The sequence below is a fragment of the Hypomesus transpacificus genome, chromosome 14, assembly GCF_021917145.1.
Source record: "Hypomesus transpacificus isolate Combined female chromosome 14, fHypTra1, whole genome shotgun sequence".
NCBI classification, from domain to species: domain Eukaryota; kingdom Metazoa; phylum Chordata; class Actinopteri; order Osmeriformes; family Osmeridae; genus Hypomesus; species Hypomesus transpacificus.
In genome coordinates, this window is record NC_061073.1 from 9,043,344 (window position 1) to 9,063,940 (window position 20,597).

At 43.4% G+C, this 20,597-nt stretch overlaps 2 protein-coding genes across 5 annotated transcripts in view; both read left to right on the forward strand.

The window, feature by feature from the left end:
- Positions 1-3,037: 3,037 nt before the first annotated feature.
- Positions 3,038-18,405, forward strand: gins3 (GINS complex subunit 3). Its single transcript, XM_047033748.1, has 3 exons — positions 3,038-3,344; positions 13,676-13,909; positions 14,546-18,405. The coding sequence occupies exons 1-3, from the start codon at positions 3,174-3,176 to the stop codon at positions 14,774-14,776; spliced, it is 636 nt and encodes a 211-aa protein (XP_046889704.1). The 5' UTR covers positions 3,038-3,173; the 3' UTR covers positions 14,777-18,405.
- Positions 18,406-19,466: 1,061 nt separating this feature from the next.
- The window catches only part of ndrg4 (NDRG family member 4), a 44,695-nt gene continuing 43,564 nt past the window's right edge, over positions 19,467-20,597 (forward strand). For 3 of the 4 annotated variants that reach the window (XM_047033729.1, XM_047033728.1, XM_047033730.1), the window contains exon 1: positions 19,467-19,621. The gene's annotated coding sequence lies outside the window, so the exon portion shown is untranslated. The remainder of the gene's footprint in view (positions 19,622-20,597) is intronic. The other variant, XM_047033731.1, reaches the window with a different exon arrangement.

Below are 20,597 nucleotides of genomic sequence, written 5' to 3' on the forward strand. Positions count from 1 at the left end.
ATATATTGATATAAAAATATAAATAAAATATGAATGTGCTACTCTACGACAGGCAACCACGCATGCTGTCCGAAATTATCTTAACAAGTGTAATCATATTCATAACTAAACGTAAAAAGCTTTCAGAGAGGGAACCCTCAGACTCGCCATCAGATTTCGTCCCCCCCAAAGTTGACTCCTTGGCTACGGCCTTGACACAAGGCATATGTTACATGCATAGGGTAGGCTACACAAGGCATATGTTACATACATAGGGTAGGCTACACAAGGCATATGTTACATGCATAGGGTAGGCTACACAAGGCATATGTTACATGCATAGGGTAGGCTACACAAGGCATGCATAGGGTAGGCTACACAAGGCATATATTACATGCATAGGGTAGGCTACACAAGGCATGCATAGGGTGGGCTACACAAGGCATATGTTACAAGCATAGGGTAGGCTAAACAAGGCATATGAAATCCTTGTGTGATGGGTATGTAACAGACGTGGTCTTACAAGTTCTGTCAGAGTTTTCCAGACGGTGTTCATCCTTCACCAAGGATCGAACATGCCATCTCTGACTTCCCAAGCGCCACCACTACCAGCTACGCCAAAGAAAAGCTAGCTATTGAATGACGCGGGTGGCCTGTTACATACTTGAGGAGTGAGTTTCACCGATTCACACCGGCTACACTTGCTTTTTGCAACCAGGTTTAAAAAAGAACACTATAGGCAAATGCAACACATTACATTTTACATTTCATTTTATTGAATTCATTTAAAATGCTTTTATCGAATCAGAATCAGAATCAGAAGGGATTTTATTCGCCATGACTGTTTGCACAAACAAGGAATTTACTTTGGCAGGGAGGTGCATACATTAAACATATAGGAATATTGCGACATACAAATAGTGCATAGGCCCATGGATCAGAAGTGCATCTAACAGCAATAAATCATCACTATAGACACATAATGGTGTCTCTGTCAAGAGATGGCTGAGCGGTTAGGGAGTCGGGCAATTAATCAGAAGGTTGTTGGTTTGATTTGGGCAAGGCACTTCACCCTACTTGCATTGGCGAGAATGTCCCTGTACTTACTGTAAGTCGCTCTGGAAATGACTACATGTAATGTAAAATGTCTCTGCAGATCTGTTAGCCTTATTTCTGTGTTTAGACCACAGAATGAAGCCAAGAGCAGCAGCGACCCGTGTAGACGTTATCAATGTTGTACAGCAGGCCTCCTGCCTGGACTGGGTTGACTTGTAATCATAGTCTATAGGGCCATCTGTAGGCCAGATCAAATACTGCAGATCTGGCATAATCAAACAGTGGGGCCTGTGTGATGGCAGCGGAGGGTTCTGTCAGAGCCTGTTTAAGGACAGCCTGGCCACTCCCTATGAAGCCCCACTGTACCAAATTGTGTTGCAGTTACACCAGAGTTCCACTGGGAGTGATCGCGGTCGAGTGCAAAATGAATGGGAGTCTATGGAGCTAAACGGCTAATTTTGTCTCTTTCACCTTATTGTCGTAGAGAAATCTCACATTTGATTGTAGTTTTTGCATGTTCAATATGGATTATAGATCGAAACTTGAATGAACGAGTACTTATATCCTTTAGATTTCTTACAGGGTGAGTCGTTGTTGCCCATAATACGCTAGCATTCTGCTAATAAATGCTGATTGGTTAGTGAAGGACTGACTACGACTAGAAATCCCGCTTGATGGCATCCGAAGTGGAATCAGAATGTCAGAGCATTAGCAACTTTAGCAACAACATTAGCAAGCTCAACATTAGCAAACTCTTTTCTAGCATATGTATTGACAGGGAGAACCTGTCAGTTGTGTTGTTGATGCCTCAAGATAAAAAAGGAAGTGACGAGAGCTTGCCGTAATGCAGTATCTCTGGCCGTACAATATGTATGACGTCATCAGGGCCTGATATTAAAACTGTTGCTCACCAGCCACCGTGGCTAGTTGTTTTCCAAAGTTACTAGCCACTCAGCAATTTCACTAGCCACAATTTTGTTGTTGGGAAATTAAGTTTCATTTGATTAAAGTTGACTACGGTTTGCTACAATTTTCTTGAAGAACTAGATTCACAATCCTTTCAAATGTAAATGACCATTTTAAAAACCCACAACCAAGACAACAACAAATGTGTGTGTCGCCAAATCTTCAGCTCTTATAAGTGTGAAAAGCTCCTTTTGTATGAAAATATGCAAACGATTAAGACAAAGACAAAAAGAGTAGCTTATTGTATATAACGGGGTGTAAAGATGTATTGAAAATATATGAACTAAACAGAATTTATTTTTGTCCAGTTAAATATTTATAAACAACACAATTATTTTAGTCTCTTTATTTTCGGTTTCACTTTCATCACCAGTTTTTCTCTTTTTTTTTGTCTGCCCTTCGGGTTTTACTACACTTGTTATGTAGCCTACCGCCACATCCTTGCCTTGCACTGAGCAGGGTCCTTAAGTTTGATCAAAAGCCCCACGAGACGAGCTTTCGCGTGTTTGCGCGTCTATGTTGTTAGCAACGACCGTACAGTAGCCGAGACTGTTTATCACAGGGGGAAACGGTACGTGCTGGTTGAAATGCGTGCGTCTCACGGCCAATGCGTGAGGCTTGAGAACCCTGCAATGAGTTTATTATTTTGTAAAAATAAAATTATTTCGGGAAGCGAACCAGCAACCTTCTGATCAAGAGCTCGATTCCCTAACCACTCAGCCATCTGACCTCCAGTTTCACAAGAATAATATGGCTGATGATATCTGTCAGTATCCTCCCCATTTAATTATGATGATAAATCTACTTCATCTTCTTCATAATCACCACGCATCCTAGGAAGTAGGCTACACGATGTTGCATATGCATTTGAACGTTAGCTAAATTAATAAATGTAAATCGTTACCATTATTATTGGTATCATTATCAACAGAGGCAATGCTAAACAATGGTACTATTGCATAACTTTATTATGTTATCCTTAAATAACTTAATTCCATCGATGTTCCATTGTCGGTTTTCGACTGTTCTTTCCAAACTCGACACCACCGGAAGCATGATGTACTAACAATTTCGCGCCAAACCTGCCAACAGGGAAGTAAACACAGCAGGTGTCTGGTGTTGTAAACAAATGTCGTTCGTAGTAGTGATTGACGTTTTAAGATAAAAAAATAATGGAAACACAGTCGTATGTGCCCATTCCTCCAGGGGTGGGAATGGAGGAGAACTTCTTTTCCTTGGACGACATTTTGCTCTCTCACGAAAGACTGGCTAGCCGAACAGAGTGCTCTTTCCCCCGACTTGGATTTTTAGAGAAGTCAAGCGATACTCGGGACATTCCGGAGGTTAGTAAACGCAGCTAAGAAACACGCTAACGCCGTGGTGTTTTGTGGTGGTTGTCTGGAGTTTTGGTGTCCCACATCACCAAATGTCCCAGATTACCCTAATTCACTTTATGGGAGAACGGGTTTATATCGGGAGAAGATTGTAAAACTACGATTGTGTGCTTCTAATTCCCTGATGAATACTGTGAACTTCACCGTTTTTCCGTCACACTCCATAATTTGTTTTAGCAACATTCTCACAAACACACCGTGGACCAGTGGGGTTCCATCAACGTCGCTAACGCAAGTCGCGCTAACACGAATAAGTCTCACTTGGGTAAACGTCAATTTAGATTTAAGCCTCAAGCCGTTCCACTAACTTTCCGTTCCACCAACAGGCAACGCTAATTCAAGCTCGACCTCAATAAGCTTAGACTCTGCAGCCCAGATCACGCGATAGTCGAAAAGAGGAGTTATGTGGCAAAAAGCAAAGCGTAAAGCAGCAGAGAGGTGTTGTTTCAGCAGCGTAAATTGATTTTTTGAGTTTTTTGGGAGTTGGCCCCAAAAGGGCAATGTTGCCGCAATTAACATGGCAAGGGAGATAACTTGTCAAACCATTCTGACCGTTAACATGCGTAAATTGTAGACCTACCAAATCTACTTAACATGCATTTAGGCCTACTGATAATTGGCGTAATTTGATGAGCTTTTTGAAACCGTTCTGACAGTGGGCTAGCCTATGGCCGATATTCTCAACAGGAGATTGAGAATAATATCCCCAAAAAGAACGTAGCAATTGAAAATTGTAGGATAAAATTCAAAACACTGAAGAAGGCCATGGTTAATTGCACTTGATGTGGGCTAATAATGTTTTTGTCTTCACATCTTGAACAAAATCAATAAATTACTTCAAAATAACTTTGCCACACGCATTTATTAATTGATAGGCTAAATGCTGATCTTAAAGATAAAAGGGAAAGATAACCATGACTAAAATAGGGATTTACTGAAATGACTAGTATTGCACAGATCCAGCACTGACTTTTTAGATCAGAAGGTGACCCAAACTGCACACTTTGTTTGGCAGAACAGTCATTTAAAATTGCTCAGCATGACTATCATTATTATATTACGAGTATTTCCAATGAACATCTTCCTCCACAGATACAGAGGGGGCTTGGACAGTGACAGACTGTGGCTGTGCCAAGTGTTGTCACAGCCTCACTTTGGGAAAGCATGCACTACTGGGAACATTAGGGGAGATTGTTGGGCACATCATCTATTTGTCTTCTTTGGAAAGGGCAACATTTGGGACACTGTCATGTAGGGGTAGCATAAAGGGCACTTCATAACAGCACCCTTTTCCATTGGAAGTAAGGGCATGGGAACAGTCCGATTTAGGCCATTATAAGGGCACCTTATAGGGTACTGCATCACATTTTCTTTACTATAAAGGAACTCATTTAGACATGTTTTTACATTTATAGAGGGCACACTGTCATTTATTGAATGGGGCGTCCTGGGCACTCAAGCATATTTCACAATGTGAATGGCAGACTGTAAGGCACTTGGTCTAATCTTTGCCACTCAAGAAAAACTTTCAACCATGGGGGGCACCAGGCAGTCACCCCCTGAGTCTTCCAATGTGCCTGGATACACCCATGGCAGTGTTTCCCACAGATTAGAAATCTAATTGTGGCGGGGAGGGGGGTTGGGGTTGTCAGACCGGGGGGGGGGGGGGGGGGGGGGGGTCGTAATAATTCCTTCGTTAATAATTCGTTACACAGTTAATTTGTTAATAATTTGTTACATTAAATATTAATCCAAAATGATTCACACCTTCACAAATTAACAACAACTAACATATCATTTCTGCATTATGCATGTAGCAACGCTAGTGCTAAACAACTATTTAACTGGTCGGCTCCATGACGCCGGGTAAGTAGCTAGCTCTTGAGACTTCTCACCAAAAGAACGAAGGGGAAACTTCGAGTACTGTAAGTCGCTCTGGATAAGAGTGTCTGCTAAATGGCTAAATGTAAATGTGAGTAAGGAACCTAGCAAAAAGTAGCCTCAACTTTCCTCGACTTTTAGCTACGCACTAATGCTGAAGGCTCGCTGATATAGCTGTCGGTCTTACTAGAACGGCATATGTATGCATTGTTGCTGACGTTGTGACTGTGTGCATATGTGAGAAAGACGCATGAGTGACAGAGAGACGGAGGGAGAGCAAGGGAAAGGAAATGCAGCTGAACGAATACGCTGCGTGTTTTAACCTAAATAGCGATAAAAAAAATGTTTTACGAAACGCAATGTGTGGCGGCCGGTGTTGATTCTGTGGTGCACCGCCACACATTAGTCTATGTGTGGGAAACACTGCATGGGGACAGTATATTTACATTTATGCATTTAGCAGACGCTTTTATCCAAAGCGACTTCCAAGAGAGAGCTTACAAAAGAGCATAGGTCACTGATCATAACAACGGGATAGTCCCAAACATTGCAAGCAGCCAAAACATGACACATACATTGTGAAAAAACTAAACAAGTGCCAAAAGGGAAGACCCATAAGAGCATGCAGTTATACAAGTTACAAATTAAAACAACATGTTTAAAACAAAAAAGTGCAGGACTGTACCTGTAGAAGAACAATCAATAGTAAAATATTTCACAGCGAGTACAATACTTAACTTTGTTATAACTAACCTACAAGAGCAACAAGTCACTCAATAAGAGTCATTGGGATCCTGGAGGAAACTAACAACAATATTGCACCTATAATATTGGGGAAGCCAGAGGAAAGGTAATATAGAGGCATGTCAACATATAGGCTACTTTAAACAATGAAAATACTTTATACAATTGAATAAAAAGTCTCCTTGATTCTTTTTGTTTCAATATTAATGAAAAACTGATGATAATATTCAGGTACTGCTTTGCTTTTACTGGCATAGTTCAAGAACGTCCCACATGCAGAGGAGACAGACAGACTGAACAGTTTCAATGCTTGGCTACAGTGGGTTTGCTTCCTTGTGTGTGATTCCAGCAGACTACATAGTCTATCCAACCTACATAGACTGAAGTCTACTACCCTCCTTTTTACTATTACAATCTACTCTCCTTTCTATTACTTTCTACAAAGGATGGTATGCTGCTCTTATGTGTTCATTGCCATCCTTAAGAGATGCTAAAGTGTTATTTCATATATATATATATATATATATATATATATATATATATATTATTGATGTTTTTTTTTGTTTTTTTTTAATGACAATTACATCTATTTAGATAAACTATGCTGGGCCTGCTGAACCTATACTTCTTCCACAGATACTGGTCAGGGAAGCATTACTTCTGTCTCTGAAGACCCTTGGGGCTGGTGGGATAAACGCCCTTTGTAAAATCTGAGCACCTTCATCCACCACAGGCCTGTCAAAGAACGGATACGCCATAATTGATTGTAACTTGTCTTGACGCTCTGCTTAGTTTCTAAGGCCTTATTTTATGTCAATTAACCAATGGTTTTTGAAAACAGTAAATTGACATTATTTCTCAATTTGTTAAATTAATATATTTTTGGGAGTTGAAGTAGGCCTAAACACGTGAATCATTCATGTCTGGATCAAAAAGTCTGAATTTACGTTTCCGAACACGGACTATAGTGCTTTGCGCGCAGGAATTTACTTGACGGAACTGTCTTTCGAGATTGTGTTTCCGCCTGTTTGAATTATTTACAACTCATTTTAGTTTAGCTTGACTTTTAGCCTGACACGGATCAGGCTAGTTCCGAACCTTGGTTACGTAGCTAGAACTAGAATAATCCACCTTAATGGAACGGAACTCTCGCTAAAGTAAGTGAGACTTGGCGAAATAAATCTCGCTTTCCCTTAATCGACGTTGATGGAACACCCCCCAGGGTTGCCAGGTCTGTGTGACAAAACCAGTCCAATGGCCAATCAAAACCAGCCCAAAACCAGCCCAATGGCCAATAAAACCAGCCCAAAAACCAGCCCAATATCAGAACTCAAAATATACCCCTGCCAAACCATATACACTGCTTTTAAAGTCCAACAGCATTCTTATCATTGCCAAATGTATTGTAATATCTACAAAGTAACACCAAATGTTTAGTATACCAGCCAATGCTGTAGCCATGGAGTCAACATTGGGGGGGACAAATTACATTTTTTATGATAATTTCCGACAGCGTGCGTGGTTGCCTGTCGTAGCGTAGCAAATTTATATTTTTATATCAATATATTGGGGGGGACATTTTAACCAGATTTGAATATTTGGGGGGGCTGTCCCCACCATATGTATTATGATTACGGCCTTGATGCCAGCATTAAAAGCAATTTCAGGAGGTTTTCTCAGGAGACTGAGAGCATTAGGCACGTGTGTATGTGGGCGTGTCCCATGTCCATGTGTGTACATGCTGATCTGGAGTCAATTTGGTAGGATTTGGGTATAAATACATTATTTCATTTAAAATATGGATTTTTATTTAAAGATATTCATGTAATTTGCATGCAAAATAGGTCTACCCGGACCAGCGGATAACAAATTCAACCCGCAGCAACACTTCGAAAGTAGCCCAATTCCGCGGGAAAACCGCGGACCTGGCAACACTGCTGTGGACCTGCACTCAGAACTGACCAAATGCTTTTTGGCACTGAATTAATTATTTCTGAAACATATATTGTTCCTACAATTATTATTTTTTTACATGTGACCATGCACCCACCTGTAACTGATGTTCCAGCAAATCAATTTCAAGATAAGCCTTCCTAATTATCTGCCTCAAGTACACCAGAGGCTTGTTCAAGAAATGTCTAAATGAAAACAACTGTTGTTGTTTTAAAAACAACAACAGTTGTGCTATGTAAATTAAAATGAAAAAAAAGAAACAAAATTGAATCAACTACAATACACTACCCTGTTAGCACCAAGGAAGTGCTAAGTGCTAAACAAAAACAGAGACATTTTTCTTATCTGAATCTGTTGCCAATATGCATCTGCACAGCAGAACCATAGAATAAAATGTAAATAAAATGTATCTTTTAATGGTTCTGCGGCCCAGCAACTCAACAGTTTGTTCAGGAAGCCTCAACCCCAATGCTTAACCTTAAAACGATTATTTTAATATGATGCTTTAGTCTTCCGCCGCTGGTGCTGTATCAGACGCTGGCGTAGTGATTTGTGACTGACTGGTGAACTGTGGAAATATCCTCAATTGAAAAAAAACGCAGCCAGATGTCACAAGAAACACTTCTTTTAACAAGATAAATTAAATGTCAATTAGCATCCAATTGCCAAGGATAGCAAATTACACTTTGGGGTGGCACCAGGGGTGGCCAGTCCGACATCAGGCGGTCCAGTGCCAACCCGGCCACCCCTCTGAATCCGCGACTGCGAGAGGTAGAACATGGATCATATCGATCCACCACGGCAAAACGCATTGCAGACGGCCACGTGACTTCTTCCAGAAAGAACGTTCCCTTTAGGCAGCTCCCTCATCCACCACTTCATCAAAATAAAATGAGACGTGAACAATAGGCTACGTAGGTCGAGGTCCTTTTTTATAGACCTTTACGTCATTGATTAAAAAACAGACACCCTCTAAACAATGTAAAAAAAAATCAATTTAAATGTAAATATACATTTTTTTACATAGTTTTGAATAAATAACCAACTATTAATCAATACATTATCTAGTAGCCTACATTTTGAACATGTTTTTTTTGTCTGGAAAATGGAGGATAGATGTATGGATTTAGGTTTGTTTTGCAATTGTAGGCTACTGTTGACAGTGTGTGTCCACTACAGTGGAGCAGGCGCGCGGAGCTTGTTTTTATTTCTTGTAAAGTAGCAACCATTGGTCTTGGTAAACATTTCTAGGTTTCACAGTTTCAAGATGGAGGAGAAACTTATCGTGTGTGGCTGCACACCCAGTCCTGTTCAGAACAAAGTTACGTAATGTGACAAGTCTGAATTTAAAGAAGACATTAAAATAACAATAAATGGCACAGGGTTGCCGATCTTGTCAGTGTCCATGGTGTGTTTTTATACTTTCAAAATCAGTTTTGTTACATAAAGTGACTGTTCTGTGCCACTACTGACACACGACTGGTTAAGTGACCGGAGGCGTAACATGTAGTCTACTGTAATCTTGCACTAGTAAAATATTGTGTATTTTTACACAAATGTTGTTTAAAAGTGGTATTTTGAGTACATGAACCCAAGTCTGCATGCTTGGCCATGACTACAACAGTGACCTTGGAGATCTACAACTCTGTATTAACTTGTCTAACACGCCCCCGAGCGTGGTCTACTGTGGGAAGGCAAGTGGTGCAAAGTGTTAAAAATAGCAATATATTTATAATAGGAATGTCAAATAATATTAAACCTTATCAAACCTTTTTTAATTATTGAAAATGCTTCTTAAAGAGACACTGTCCTCTTGTGTGACATCTTGTCCTGCTGTGTGAGGAGCAGGTGGACATTTGGTGGTCACACCAGACATTCACACCAAAGGATGTTTCAGCTTTAGTGTCATTTAATGATCATGCTGTTCCTCAATAACCTGTCATGAGCAGCTAGTAAGACATATTTGCATACATTTCCGTAATTATGTATTTTAATACAGATTTTGACTTTAAAATATACTTTACAGTGTCTTCAGTAACATATGATGAGCTTATCCCAATTAGGTTAGAAAGGTTAGGGTTAGAAAGCTAGATCATACCTTATATGATGACCTTATCCTAGTTAGGTTAGGGTTAGAAAACTAGATCACTTTCAACTATGCCAGTGGTTCCCAACCCTGGTCCTCAGGGAATCCCTGTCCTGAATGTTTGAGATGTTTCCCTGTTCCAACACACCTGAATGATTGTTACCAGGCTTCTGCAGAGCTAGATAATGACCCATTTATTTGAATGGACACATACAACTCGCCTGTTTTTATCAACTGGTGTCGCCAACAACGGCGACTTGACAACTTGTCGACAGCAGAAATACTTTTGCCCTACCTTCAACTAAATAAAGCAGTCTGTGGAATTGCCCATTTTCAAATCAGGAAATGGCATCACACCGTAGGACATGGTTTTCAGTGACAAATTGTATCAAGTTCAACACTTAAAGGTCACATGAAATGCTGTTTTTGGATGCTTTTAAATAGGCCTTAGTGGTGCCCTAATACTTGTATCTGAAGTCTCTTTCCTGAAATTCAGCCTTGGTGCAGAATTATAGCCACTACGAGTAGTCCCACAATGAGCTTTCCTCAGAACGCGCAGTTTCTGTGTCTGTAGCTTTAAATGCTAATGAGGAGGAGAGAGGCTGCATCATGCGCTAATGTTTACAGTGGATGTATCGCAATGGCTCGTAGCCCCGTTGCTGTAAGATGCCTCGAATTTGCCCATTCTCATCTGATAACCCTGGTTTGCAGAGCTGCAGTCATTTCAGTCATTTCAATGTGAGGAAAGGCGGATATTGCGCGCCATAACACCAACAGCAGAACGGTTATCCACATAACAACGAAATGTACAACACTGCGTTACAGAATGTGTATTCACACATATACTTGATGCTATCTACATTTACATTAGCGACAGTACCTCTGCTGTTAGCTGCAGAGCTAATGTTACAGCCAGATTCTAAGGGTAGCAAGCTAGGTAACCATATAGTAAGCAACAAAATGATATGGTGTTAGTTGACTTACTTGTCCGAGGTTTGTAGCTGGACCAAGGATAGTAAAGGCCGATTTATACTTCTGCGTTTTTTTACGCACACGGGGAACCGTCAAGAAACGCCCTCTGCGTGTCCTCGCAGAGTCCTCGCAGAGCTCTGCGTGCGCCTCCTGATTTTCCTGACTATCCGTTTGTCCGTGCGTCTTTTTACGGATACCCCTTGGCTGTGATTGGTCCGTATTAAGAACCGCTTGCGTCAGGGGTGGGGGCGGGGTTGCCGTGACCAACAAGAGAACAGAATCCTTTGACCACCATTGTTGTAAGTTTTTACAATTCATATTTCAGCTAAACAGTACATGTAAATCAGCATCTGAATTAAAATGTAACGAGAAATGGGCAGTGTAGTTGCTGAAAATGTGCTTATTTTACTGATGAAACGGGTCATTTGTAAATTTGCTCCGACTTTTCGATAACCTAGCTAGCATTGCAGCGCCATCTACTGTTCTGGCTGTGAATTGCTTTCAGCACGCAGAGCCGTCGGAGTAGTATAAATTCAACCAGTCTGTCCGACTCCGTCCGACTCCGTGCGTGCGTCTGTCCGTTAACGGAGACGCAGAAGTATAAATCAGCCTTTAGTATCGACCGGAAAAGGGTGGAGTGCCATCTCCGGGTCGGGGAGGAGATCTTGAACCAAGCGGAGGAGTTCAAGTATCTCGGGGTCTTGAGTGAGGGAAGAATGGAGCGCGAGGTCGACAGGCGGATCGGTGCGGCGTCCGCAGTGATGTGGGCTCTGCATCGGTCCGTCGTGGTGAAGAAGGAGCTGAGTCGAAAGGCGAAGCTCTCTATTTACCAGTTGATCTACGTTCATACCCTCACCTATGGTCACGAACTATGGGTAGTGACCGAAAGAACGAGATCGCGAATACAAGCGTCCGAAATGAGCTTTCTCCGCAGGGTGTCCGGGCTCTCCCTTAGAGATGGGGTGAGAAGCTCGGTCATCCGGGAGGGGCTCAGAGTAGAACCGCTGCTCCTCCGCGTCGAGAGGAGCCAGCTGAGGTGGCTCGGGCATCTGATTAGGATGCCTCCTGGACGCCTCCCTGGTGAGGTGTTCCGGGCACGTCCCACTGGGAAGAGGCCCCGGGGAAGACCCAGGACACGCTGGAGGGACTATGTCTCTCGACTGGCCTGGGAACGCCTCGGGGTCCCCCAGGAAGAGCTGGTGGAAGTGGCCGGGGGGAGGGAAGTCTGGGCCTCCCTGCTTAGGTCGCTGCCCCCGCGACCCGATCCCCGGACAAGCGGCAGATGACGGACGGACGGGCCTTTAGTACTGATCCAGAATTTAATTTCAGACGGTCAGCAAGGCCATCTTTTGTATTGGCTCAAGTTAAGGAAACAGTGGTGGCTGAAATGTTTGGCGCAGACATGCAAAACTTTGGGAAGTTGTGTCGACGCATTTCCAGCTAAAATAAAATTAAGATACTGGTTGTGCAGAGGCTCGTTGAAGGAACTAAAAAAGACTTTTGTTTTCATTTGTACATCAAAATCACACTACACCACACTATTTACACTGTAATGCGTTCGTTTGCTCGCCATGATGTCTCTCCAGGAAAAAACAATATTGCACTCGCCCTTGCACGGTCGTAGCTCAGTTTCTCTGGCCCAGATTGTCTGGGCGGGCAAAGCAGAGAGAGGGGAGGTAACATTCCTCCTTGTGATGTCACAAGGAGGAGATTTTCAAACAGAGCAATTGAGCCTTCATTTTCGCAAAGGCGGAGAAGAACATCCAGGGCTTGGTTTACACCTATCAAAAATTCTAGCCACTGGGGGACCAAAGGCAGGCTAGGGGAACTCATAGTAATGTTAAATAACCTCCTAAAGTGAAGTTTTCATGTCATGTGACCTTTAAAAAATATGTGGATGAAGAAAATTATTGCAGTTTTCTAAAATAGACACTTGATGGAGGATGATGAACGATGCCTCGGGTGTAGTTTTAATTGATAAGAGTTATAATTCATTACATCATGTTTGAGACAGTCACACCAACACCATAGCTACTTCCCAGATGTATGACTAGGTTAAGCCTGTGTTCTGCATCTCTCTTTCACTAACCGTCTCTGGAGGAGGGGATCCCTCAGTGAATTGCTCCTCCCAAGGTTTATTCAATTTTTTCTCCTCTAGTGAGTTTTTCTGGGAGTTTTTCCTTGTCTTCCTTGAGGGTTTAGGTTGGTTGAGGGGCACTTCTATGGGCATATGTGAAGCCCTCTGTGACATGCTTGTAAAAAGGGCTATACAAATACATCTTGATTTGATGACCCTAGGACCATTTTGAGATTTGGCTCTAAATCTTCCTAACACTAATCGCAGCGCAGTTTTCATAACAGGTCCATGTAAAACAAAGGCACGTTTAACAAAAAGGACAGGTGCAGAGTAGGTTGCGTGCTGGTAGCTCAACCAGTACGATTAAACGGACATCATATTGTAAAAATATTGCCATAACTCTACGATACATATTGTACAAATTTTGCGTTGCGATATATTGTTCCACGATATATTGTTACACCCCTATAGTGTAAATTCTTAACAACCACATAAAATTTGTAATCAATCACTGTTGGAATCCATATGTATAAATAATATAATGTACCACTTTTTTGTTTTTTTCAGGGAACCAAGATGGAGCTTCCATTGTGGCTGGCCCACGGCCTGTATGAGAGGAAGAGGAGAGTGGTATCTGTGGAGGTGCCCAAAGTGTACCGCGAGGCCTGGAGGACCGTGTTTAGCGCCGACCCCACAGTGGTGGACCTCTACAAGATGGGGCCCTACTACTACGGCCTGGGCTCCCAGATGCTGCACTTTGAAAGCCCAGAGAACACAGAGATCGCACAGGCTGTGCTGCAGGTGGGTGCAGGGGGGTACAAGGGGGTTAGGGGGGTCGCAGCAGGATTAGAGGGATCCAGGGGGGTTAAGCGGATCCAGGGGGGTTAGGGGGATCCAGGGTGTTAAAGTGGTACAGGAAAGGGGCAGAGCGACACATGTTGGGTGTTGTATGGGGGATAGGTAAGTGGAGTGAACCCACATAATGTCCAGGGTCAGTTATCATAGTCCCGTCGTTTCTTGTTGATCCCTGTTGACTATCAGACAGTGTTTCCACTTCATGCACCTCTGCTGAAATATGACCACCACTGAATAGCTGGGTCTGTCTTAATTCTTCAGACAGTTATGTTATTTTGTTCTACGGAAGCTTCACATCCAGGTCAAATCACTGTGATTCTGAAGACTTTCAGTGAGGTTTCCGTTTGGCAATTGTTTCCAACTTCACAATATTGGCATTATGTATCGGCCATCGGCTGCCCTCTAAAACCAGGCATCGGCCATTGATAACCCCATATGGGTGGAGCTCTAGTCACTAGCTTCCAAGGTTGAAGCAGTTTATGGCCCCTATAAAACAGCTCTGAGCGTGTCCTGTGATGCTGAACTGTTGCGCCCTGCCAACGGCTCAGCTTCTCCTGTTCCTCTGTGCTTGATATTCTGCAGACTTTCATTGGGCGTTTCAGGCGGACCATGGACTCTTCCCAGAATGCCTACAACGAGGACACATCATCGCTGGTGGAGCGTCTGGACTGCCTGGAGAGGGCGCTGTTCAGGGCGGGGCAGTGCGGCCTCAACGCCTTCCAAAGCTGGGAGAGGGGCCGCAGCTCACATCTATCGGCCTCCAGCCTGGTGCTCAACTACCGCAAGAGGAAGATGGCAGAACTGCAGGCCTGAAGGACACACTCCCTGCCTCTTAGACCAGGGCTGTGCTTCAATGAGCTGTACATGCCTCTTTCCCATCAAGCCGTCTCTGTAACGGGCTGACCCTAACGGTGCCCGGGGAAGGCCCCCAGAGAGGCCAGACACCCGGCTCCATCACAGCCTCTAACCTTCCAAACCTGGAAATGTTATGTATGCTACATTGTTTTATTGAAAGTGTTTTTCATGAAAATAAATGTCAGAATGGTGAATTGTATCCAGCCAAGATTGCTTTTTTTTTTTTTAAAGAAGAGAGCTCTCAGAACTGAGACATTTATCTTCTAAAAACACTCTAAACTACTTAGCTCCAGTATCAGATGAACTGTTTGTTTGCTGCACTCGCCAAATTTGGCAAGAGTGGTGAAAAAGAAGTGAGTAAACTCTTTCATGGTGAACTGTGTGTCCACTGTACTGGGGCAGTTTGTGTGCTTGGTTAACCCTACAGAGGGAGCTCTCCACCTGAGTTCAGACGTGCTCATCATGAGCTGGTGGTTACAGTATTTAGAGTTTCCAGAATTCATTTGGTTAGTAGGTTTTGGCCATTTGTTGTTTTCATTAGTTTGGGTGCTGTTAAGTCCTGATCCCTGATTTTCTGTTGCACTTTCCATATACACTATTTCTATGTTGCTTTCGATAAGTGTCTGCTAAATGAATACAATGTAATGTAAGTCACACCTTAGCACTTCATGCAAACGGATCATCAGTGCCATTCAATTCTAAACAGATATCTAGTCTAGGTGTAGCTGGAGATTAGCCTGTCCTAGGTACATGGAACCCTCTTCTGTCTGCTAGGTGGAACCCTGGCCTAGCTAGGTGGAACCCTGGCCTAGCTAGGTGGAACCCTGGCCTCCAGTCCCAGCTGATTGCTCATGTGTTAAATGGGGTGAGATGATGGGTGCTACCCTGCCGTCTGTTGATTGAAGCTATCGATGTTCCCTAAGGGTGTGTATGTGGTGCTATAGATCCCTGAAGCTCTGATGCCACACATGGCCGCGGGGTGGGGAGAATGTCCTGGAACCTTCCTCTGTACACAGCCTTCTCTACGGGTTGTGGAGGGAAACCGGAGTGCACTCAGTTTCTATTCGATGCATTTTGTGTCTCCATATAAGAGCTTAAAAATCTGTGCTGCAGGTAATACAAGGTTATACTCAAGCCCACGTCTCTTGGCTGATTCGGTCGCTTTGATTATTGTGTCTGTCCTCTGCTGGTGTTGCTGTGACAACTGTTAAAGCTCACTGCAGACAGCTGGAATGGAGAGAAGCAGAGGAAGAGTGGGAGAGAGGACCTCACAATGCCAAAAGATTATTCATAACAAAGGGCAGATTTAGCCATCAGCCAGAAATGGACACACAATCCTCAGCCTCTGGTCTCGTCTATTTTAAGATTCCCTGACAGTGGAATTCATATCCAGCCTATTAGTGTACACAGAGCTCACATCCACACAATCAGGTTAGGGTTGATACACAGTGTTAGTGAGGGACTGGAAGGGCACAGTTGTTTCAATAGAGATATTACAATTTTGATATCTGTGGATGAGCCTTTATTATGATGGTGGACCCAGCTGTACACTGTTACCATGGAATTATCCCTCATTAGGATATTTTTTGCTGAAGTAATTTTGCCTGAATAGCAGGTACATTTCTAGTTGGGCATGCTGCTCAGTTCCTGCCAAGCCCTGTTGACTTAGCTTTGATATCCACAGTGGAAGACTCAGGACAGGAGGGAGGACAGGAGAGGGGCAGCAACCACATAGTGGTGACGAGATGTTTGGATTAGCCATGTCTAAACCTACAGCCCCATAATCTTCCTCAAATGGGTCTAATCTTCCCTGCTGTCCTTTGGCTTCATCCTGGAAACAGCCAAACAATGCCATGCCCCACACTGCCATCTCCCCTTGATTAGCCAGCAACAACTCCCTGTTTTACTGTGATGAAGCCTGCAACACACCCTGCTCTACTGAAGCCAGCAACACACCCTGCTCTACTGAAGCCAGCAACACACCCTGCTCTACTGAAGCCAGCAACACACCCTGCTCTACTGAAGCCAGCAACACACCCTGCTCTACTGAAGCCAGCAACACACCCTGCTCTACTGAAGCCAGAAACACACCCTGGTCTACTGAAGCCAGCAACACACCCTGCTCTACTGAAGCCAGCAACACACCCTGCTCTACTGAAGCCAGCAACACACCCTGCTCTACTGTGATGAAGCCAGCAACGCACCCTGCTCTACTGAAGCCAGCAACACACCCTGCTCTACTGAAGCCAGCAACACACCCTGCTCTACTGAAGCCAGCAACACACCCTGCTCTACTGAAGCCAGCAACACACCCTGCTCTACTGAAGCCAGCAACACACCCTGCTCTACTGAAGCCAGCAACACACCCTGCTCTACTGAAGCCAGCAACACACCCTGCTCTGCTGAAGCCAGCAACACACCCTGCTCTACTGAAGCCAGCAACACACCTTGCTCTACTGAAGCCAGCAACACACCCTGCTCTACTGTGATGAAGCCAGCAACACACCCTGCTCTACTGTGATGAAGCCAGCAACACACCCTGCTCTACTGTGATGAAGCCAGCAACACACCCGGCTCTAATGTTATTATGAAGGCTTTTCAGGTGCTCCAAGATATCACATAGAATAAATGAACAAAGTCTTAACAGTTTAGCACAGATGTCTTCCTCTCTATGAAGAGGCAAAGACTAAACAGGCAGAAGGAATAGTCTCACTATGTTAGTGATCCATGAGTAAGCTACATACACACACACCTTGAACAGCATCTGTTATATTGGTTATATAAAACACCTCCTACAGCCCAAAATACTCCGGTCCCCTAAATGTCCTCCAACACTACAACACCCGCCTGGCTAATCTAGGAGACAGAGAAGTGTATGATGGCTGTTGACATCACCAAACTGGCATACAGACATCAAGTGTTCTTCCACATTCTTGCCTGAGATAACCCCCCAAGTTGAGAACACACGCTTACACAAACCCCCTTCTCACATTCACCCTAACCCTAGAAATAGCTATAGCTGCAGAGTACTAATACAGGGCAGTATAGCTGCAGAGTAATAATACAGGGCAGCAGAGTTACTACAACTACTGTGGACATGAATGAGTTGTTTAGCCTCAGGAGGGTAACTGGTACAGGAAGTTACAGGATGTCTCAAGCTATAGTCTTTATAATATAACAGACTTATGTAGACCTATGGGTATTATCTGCACTCCAACTAAGAATGATGATCCATGGTTCTCCAGGACTGGATCATGAGACCATAGTTCTACAGGACTGGTCATGAGGCCATGGAACTCTTGCTATAGGAGGGAACTGTAGAACAGTAGAACCATGGAAAGTTACAGTCACAGTTCTATTATCAGTCCTGTATGAGTGCAGCTCAATATCCAGGTCAATAACCAGGTCAATATCCAGGTCACATCGACCTCATAGTTCACCAAAACAGTGACCTCATCAAGGGACTAATCGATGGCTCAGGATCGCATCATAGAAAATCATTGTACCTAGTTGTCTCTTTTGCCATCATATGATTATCATCATATTCATCATCATATTCATCATCATATTCATCATATTCATCATATTCATTATCATCATCGTTGTTATCAGTATCATCATCTGTTTGATCTGTATACTGTACGATACTATATACTCTATAACATGACACAATCTTCTACCTGTGATTAGTTAGATTTATTTTCTAATGACATCAATGGATCAGCCTTAGAGGGCAAAGATCTAAGTTGAATGAAATGCACCTTAATTACTTTCAGACACTTTCAGGCATGTGATCGCTGAGCCAGGTTATCTTGGGTTGTGCTTCTGTACTGTACACGCTGCATAATACACAGAGTTACATCCTGACCATCTCCCTGGCTGGGCTGGTTAGTCATGTCTGGCCCAGTTAGTCCTGTCTGTGTCTGGCCTGGTTACCCATGGTTGTGTCTGGCCTAAGATGTGATCTTCTCTTGAGCTGTTTTAGCTTTAGGAATGAACAAGTAATGACAGTAGACAAGTTGTGACTATTTACCGATGTGTGTTGGTGTTCTCTAACTGTGTGTTTTCTAACTGTGTCTCCAAATCATATTTGGATCTTTTAAATTTGATTAAAAGGCAATTCTTCTCACAAAATGTATTCATACTGTGTGTGTCCTTTTACAAAGACATCTCTGCTGCGATGGACTTATTTTCCTGCTGTTTTGGACCACAGTTCACACTATCTATTTCTCCTTTTAGTCCATCCATCCCTCTTTCCTTTCATTCACTCCACTCTGCTCTCCCTTCCTCTCCTCTCCCCCTTCCACTTCCCTCCCCTCCTCACCCCTCCTCCTCTCATCACCTTTCCTTTCTCCTGCTCTTTCCTTCTTTCATCTCCTCCCATCATCTCCTCCCTCGCTTGGTTCTGATCTGTGGTGAGGCTGCATCATCAAGGAGGACACAGGCTATTTGTTTATTATGGAGGGAGAGAGAGAAAAAGAGAGAGAAAGAGAGAGAGAGAAATGGGGAGAGAGAGGAGAGAGGGAGAGAGAGAGAGAGAGGGAGGGGGAGAGAGAGAGAGAGAGAGAGAGAGAGAGGGGGGGAGAGAGAGAGGGAGAGAGAGAAAGACAGAGAGAGAGAGAGGGGGGGGGGGGGGCAGGGAAAGAGAGCTAGGGAAAGAGGAACATAATTCAGATAGCAGAGAAACCTCATAGACTACACAGCTTCTACCAGTCAGTAGAACAGACGGAGTGACAGAGAGAGGCAGACTCTGACGCTAACCCAGACACAACAACAACAGCAACTGCCAAACCAGCACTACTGGTAAGACTTTGTGTAGCTGTGATTGGGGTGGATCTGGGAACTTGCTCTACTGTGTTTAAGAGGAGTTACTCTACTGTGTTTGAGAAGTGAGAGTTAATCTACTGTGTTTAAGAAGTGAGAGTTATTCTACTGTGTTTAAGAGGAGAGTGACTCTACTGTGTTAAAGAGGAGAGTTACTCTACTGTGTTTAAGAGGAGAGTTACTCTACTGTGTTAAGAGGAGAGAGTTGCTCTACTGTGTTTAAGAGGAGAGAGTTACGGCCATTGCACACTGAGTCCGAAATTTTCGTATGCGTTTTTTTCGTATTCGTCAGCCTAAAATTCGTCACGCACAGACACCGTGCACACTGAGTCCGATGCGTATTTATTTAACCTCCGAATGTCAGTGTATCAGTTTGATGATTTGCTAGAACATAGGACACACACACACACACTATTGAAACAAACATTCAATACAACACAATTATTTTGTGTGCTATATTAATAGGCTATATCTATGATTTTAGGTATCTGAGCACTGGGGACTTATTCACCACCATCGCCAGCAGTTTTCGGTTGGGCATCAGCACTGTAGGGAAGATTGTGACGGAGACCTGTGACCAAATCTGGCTGCAGTTTATGGACTGTCGCTACCAGGTGTATCAACTTGTTAGACGCCATTCTGGATTTTGTCGTTCGCTTGTACGGTGGCTCTGAATTGCCAAATAACCTATCAAATTGCTGGCTACGGATGCAAAAAGGCAGAAAATCGAACCCGATCTGAACTTTTAATTGACGGACGAAACTTTCGGAGGCAGTGTGCAAGCGAGATTGACATAACGTGAGGTCGCATTAATTTTTTTACGTGCGAACATTTCGGATACGAATTTTGGACTTGCAATGGCCTTTACTCTGCTGTGTTTAAGAGAGAGTTGCTCTACTGTGTTTAAGACAGAGTTACTCTACTGTGTTTAAGTGAGAGTTACTCTACTGTGTTT

Excerpts from the sequence above, each read along its gene's own strand:
- gins3 (XM_047033748.1), top strand. The coding sequence starts at position 3,174 with ATGGAAACACAGTCGTATGTGCCCATTCCTCCAGGGGTGGGAATGGAG. Across the intron at positions 3,345-13,675 it reads ATACTCGGGACATTCCGGAG|GGAACCAAGATGGAGCTTCC; the intron begins GTTAGTAAACGC and ends TGTTTTTTTCAG. Across the intron at positions 13,910-14,545 it reads TCGCACAGGCTGTGCTGCAG|ACTTTCATTGGGCGTTTCAG; the intron begins GTGGGTGCAGGG and ends GATATTCTGCAG.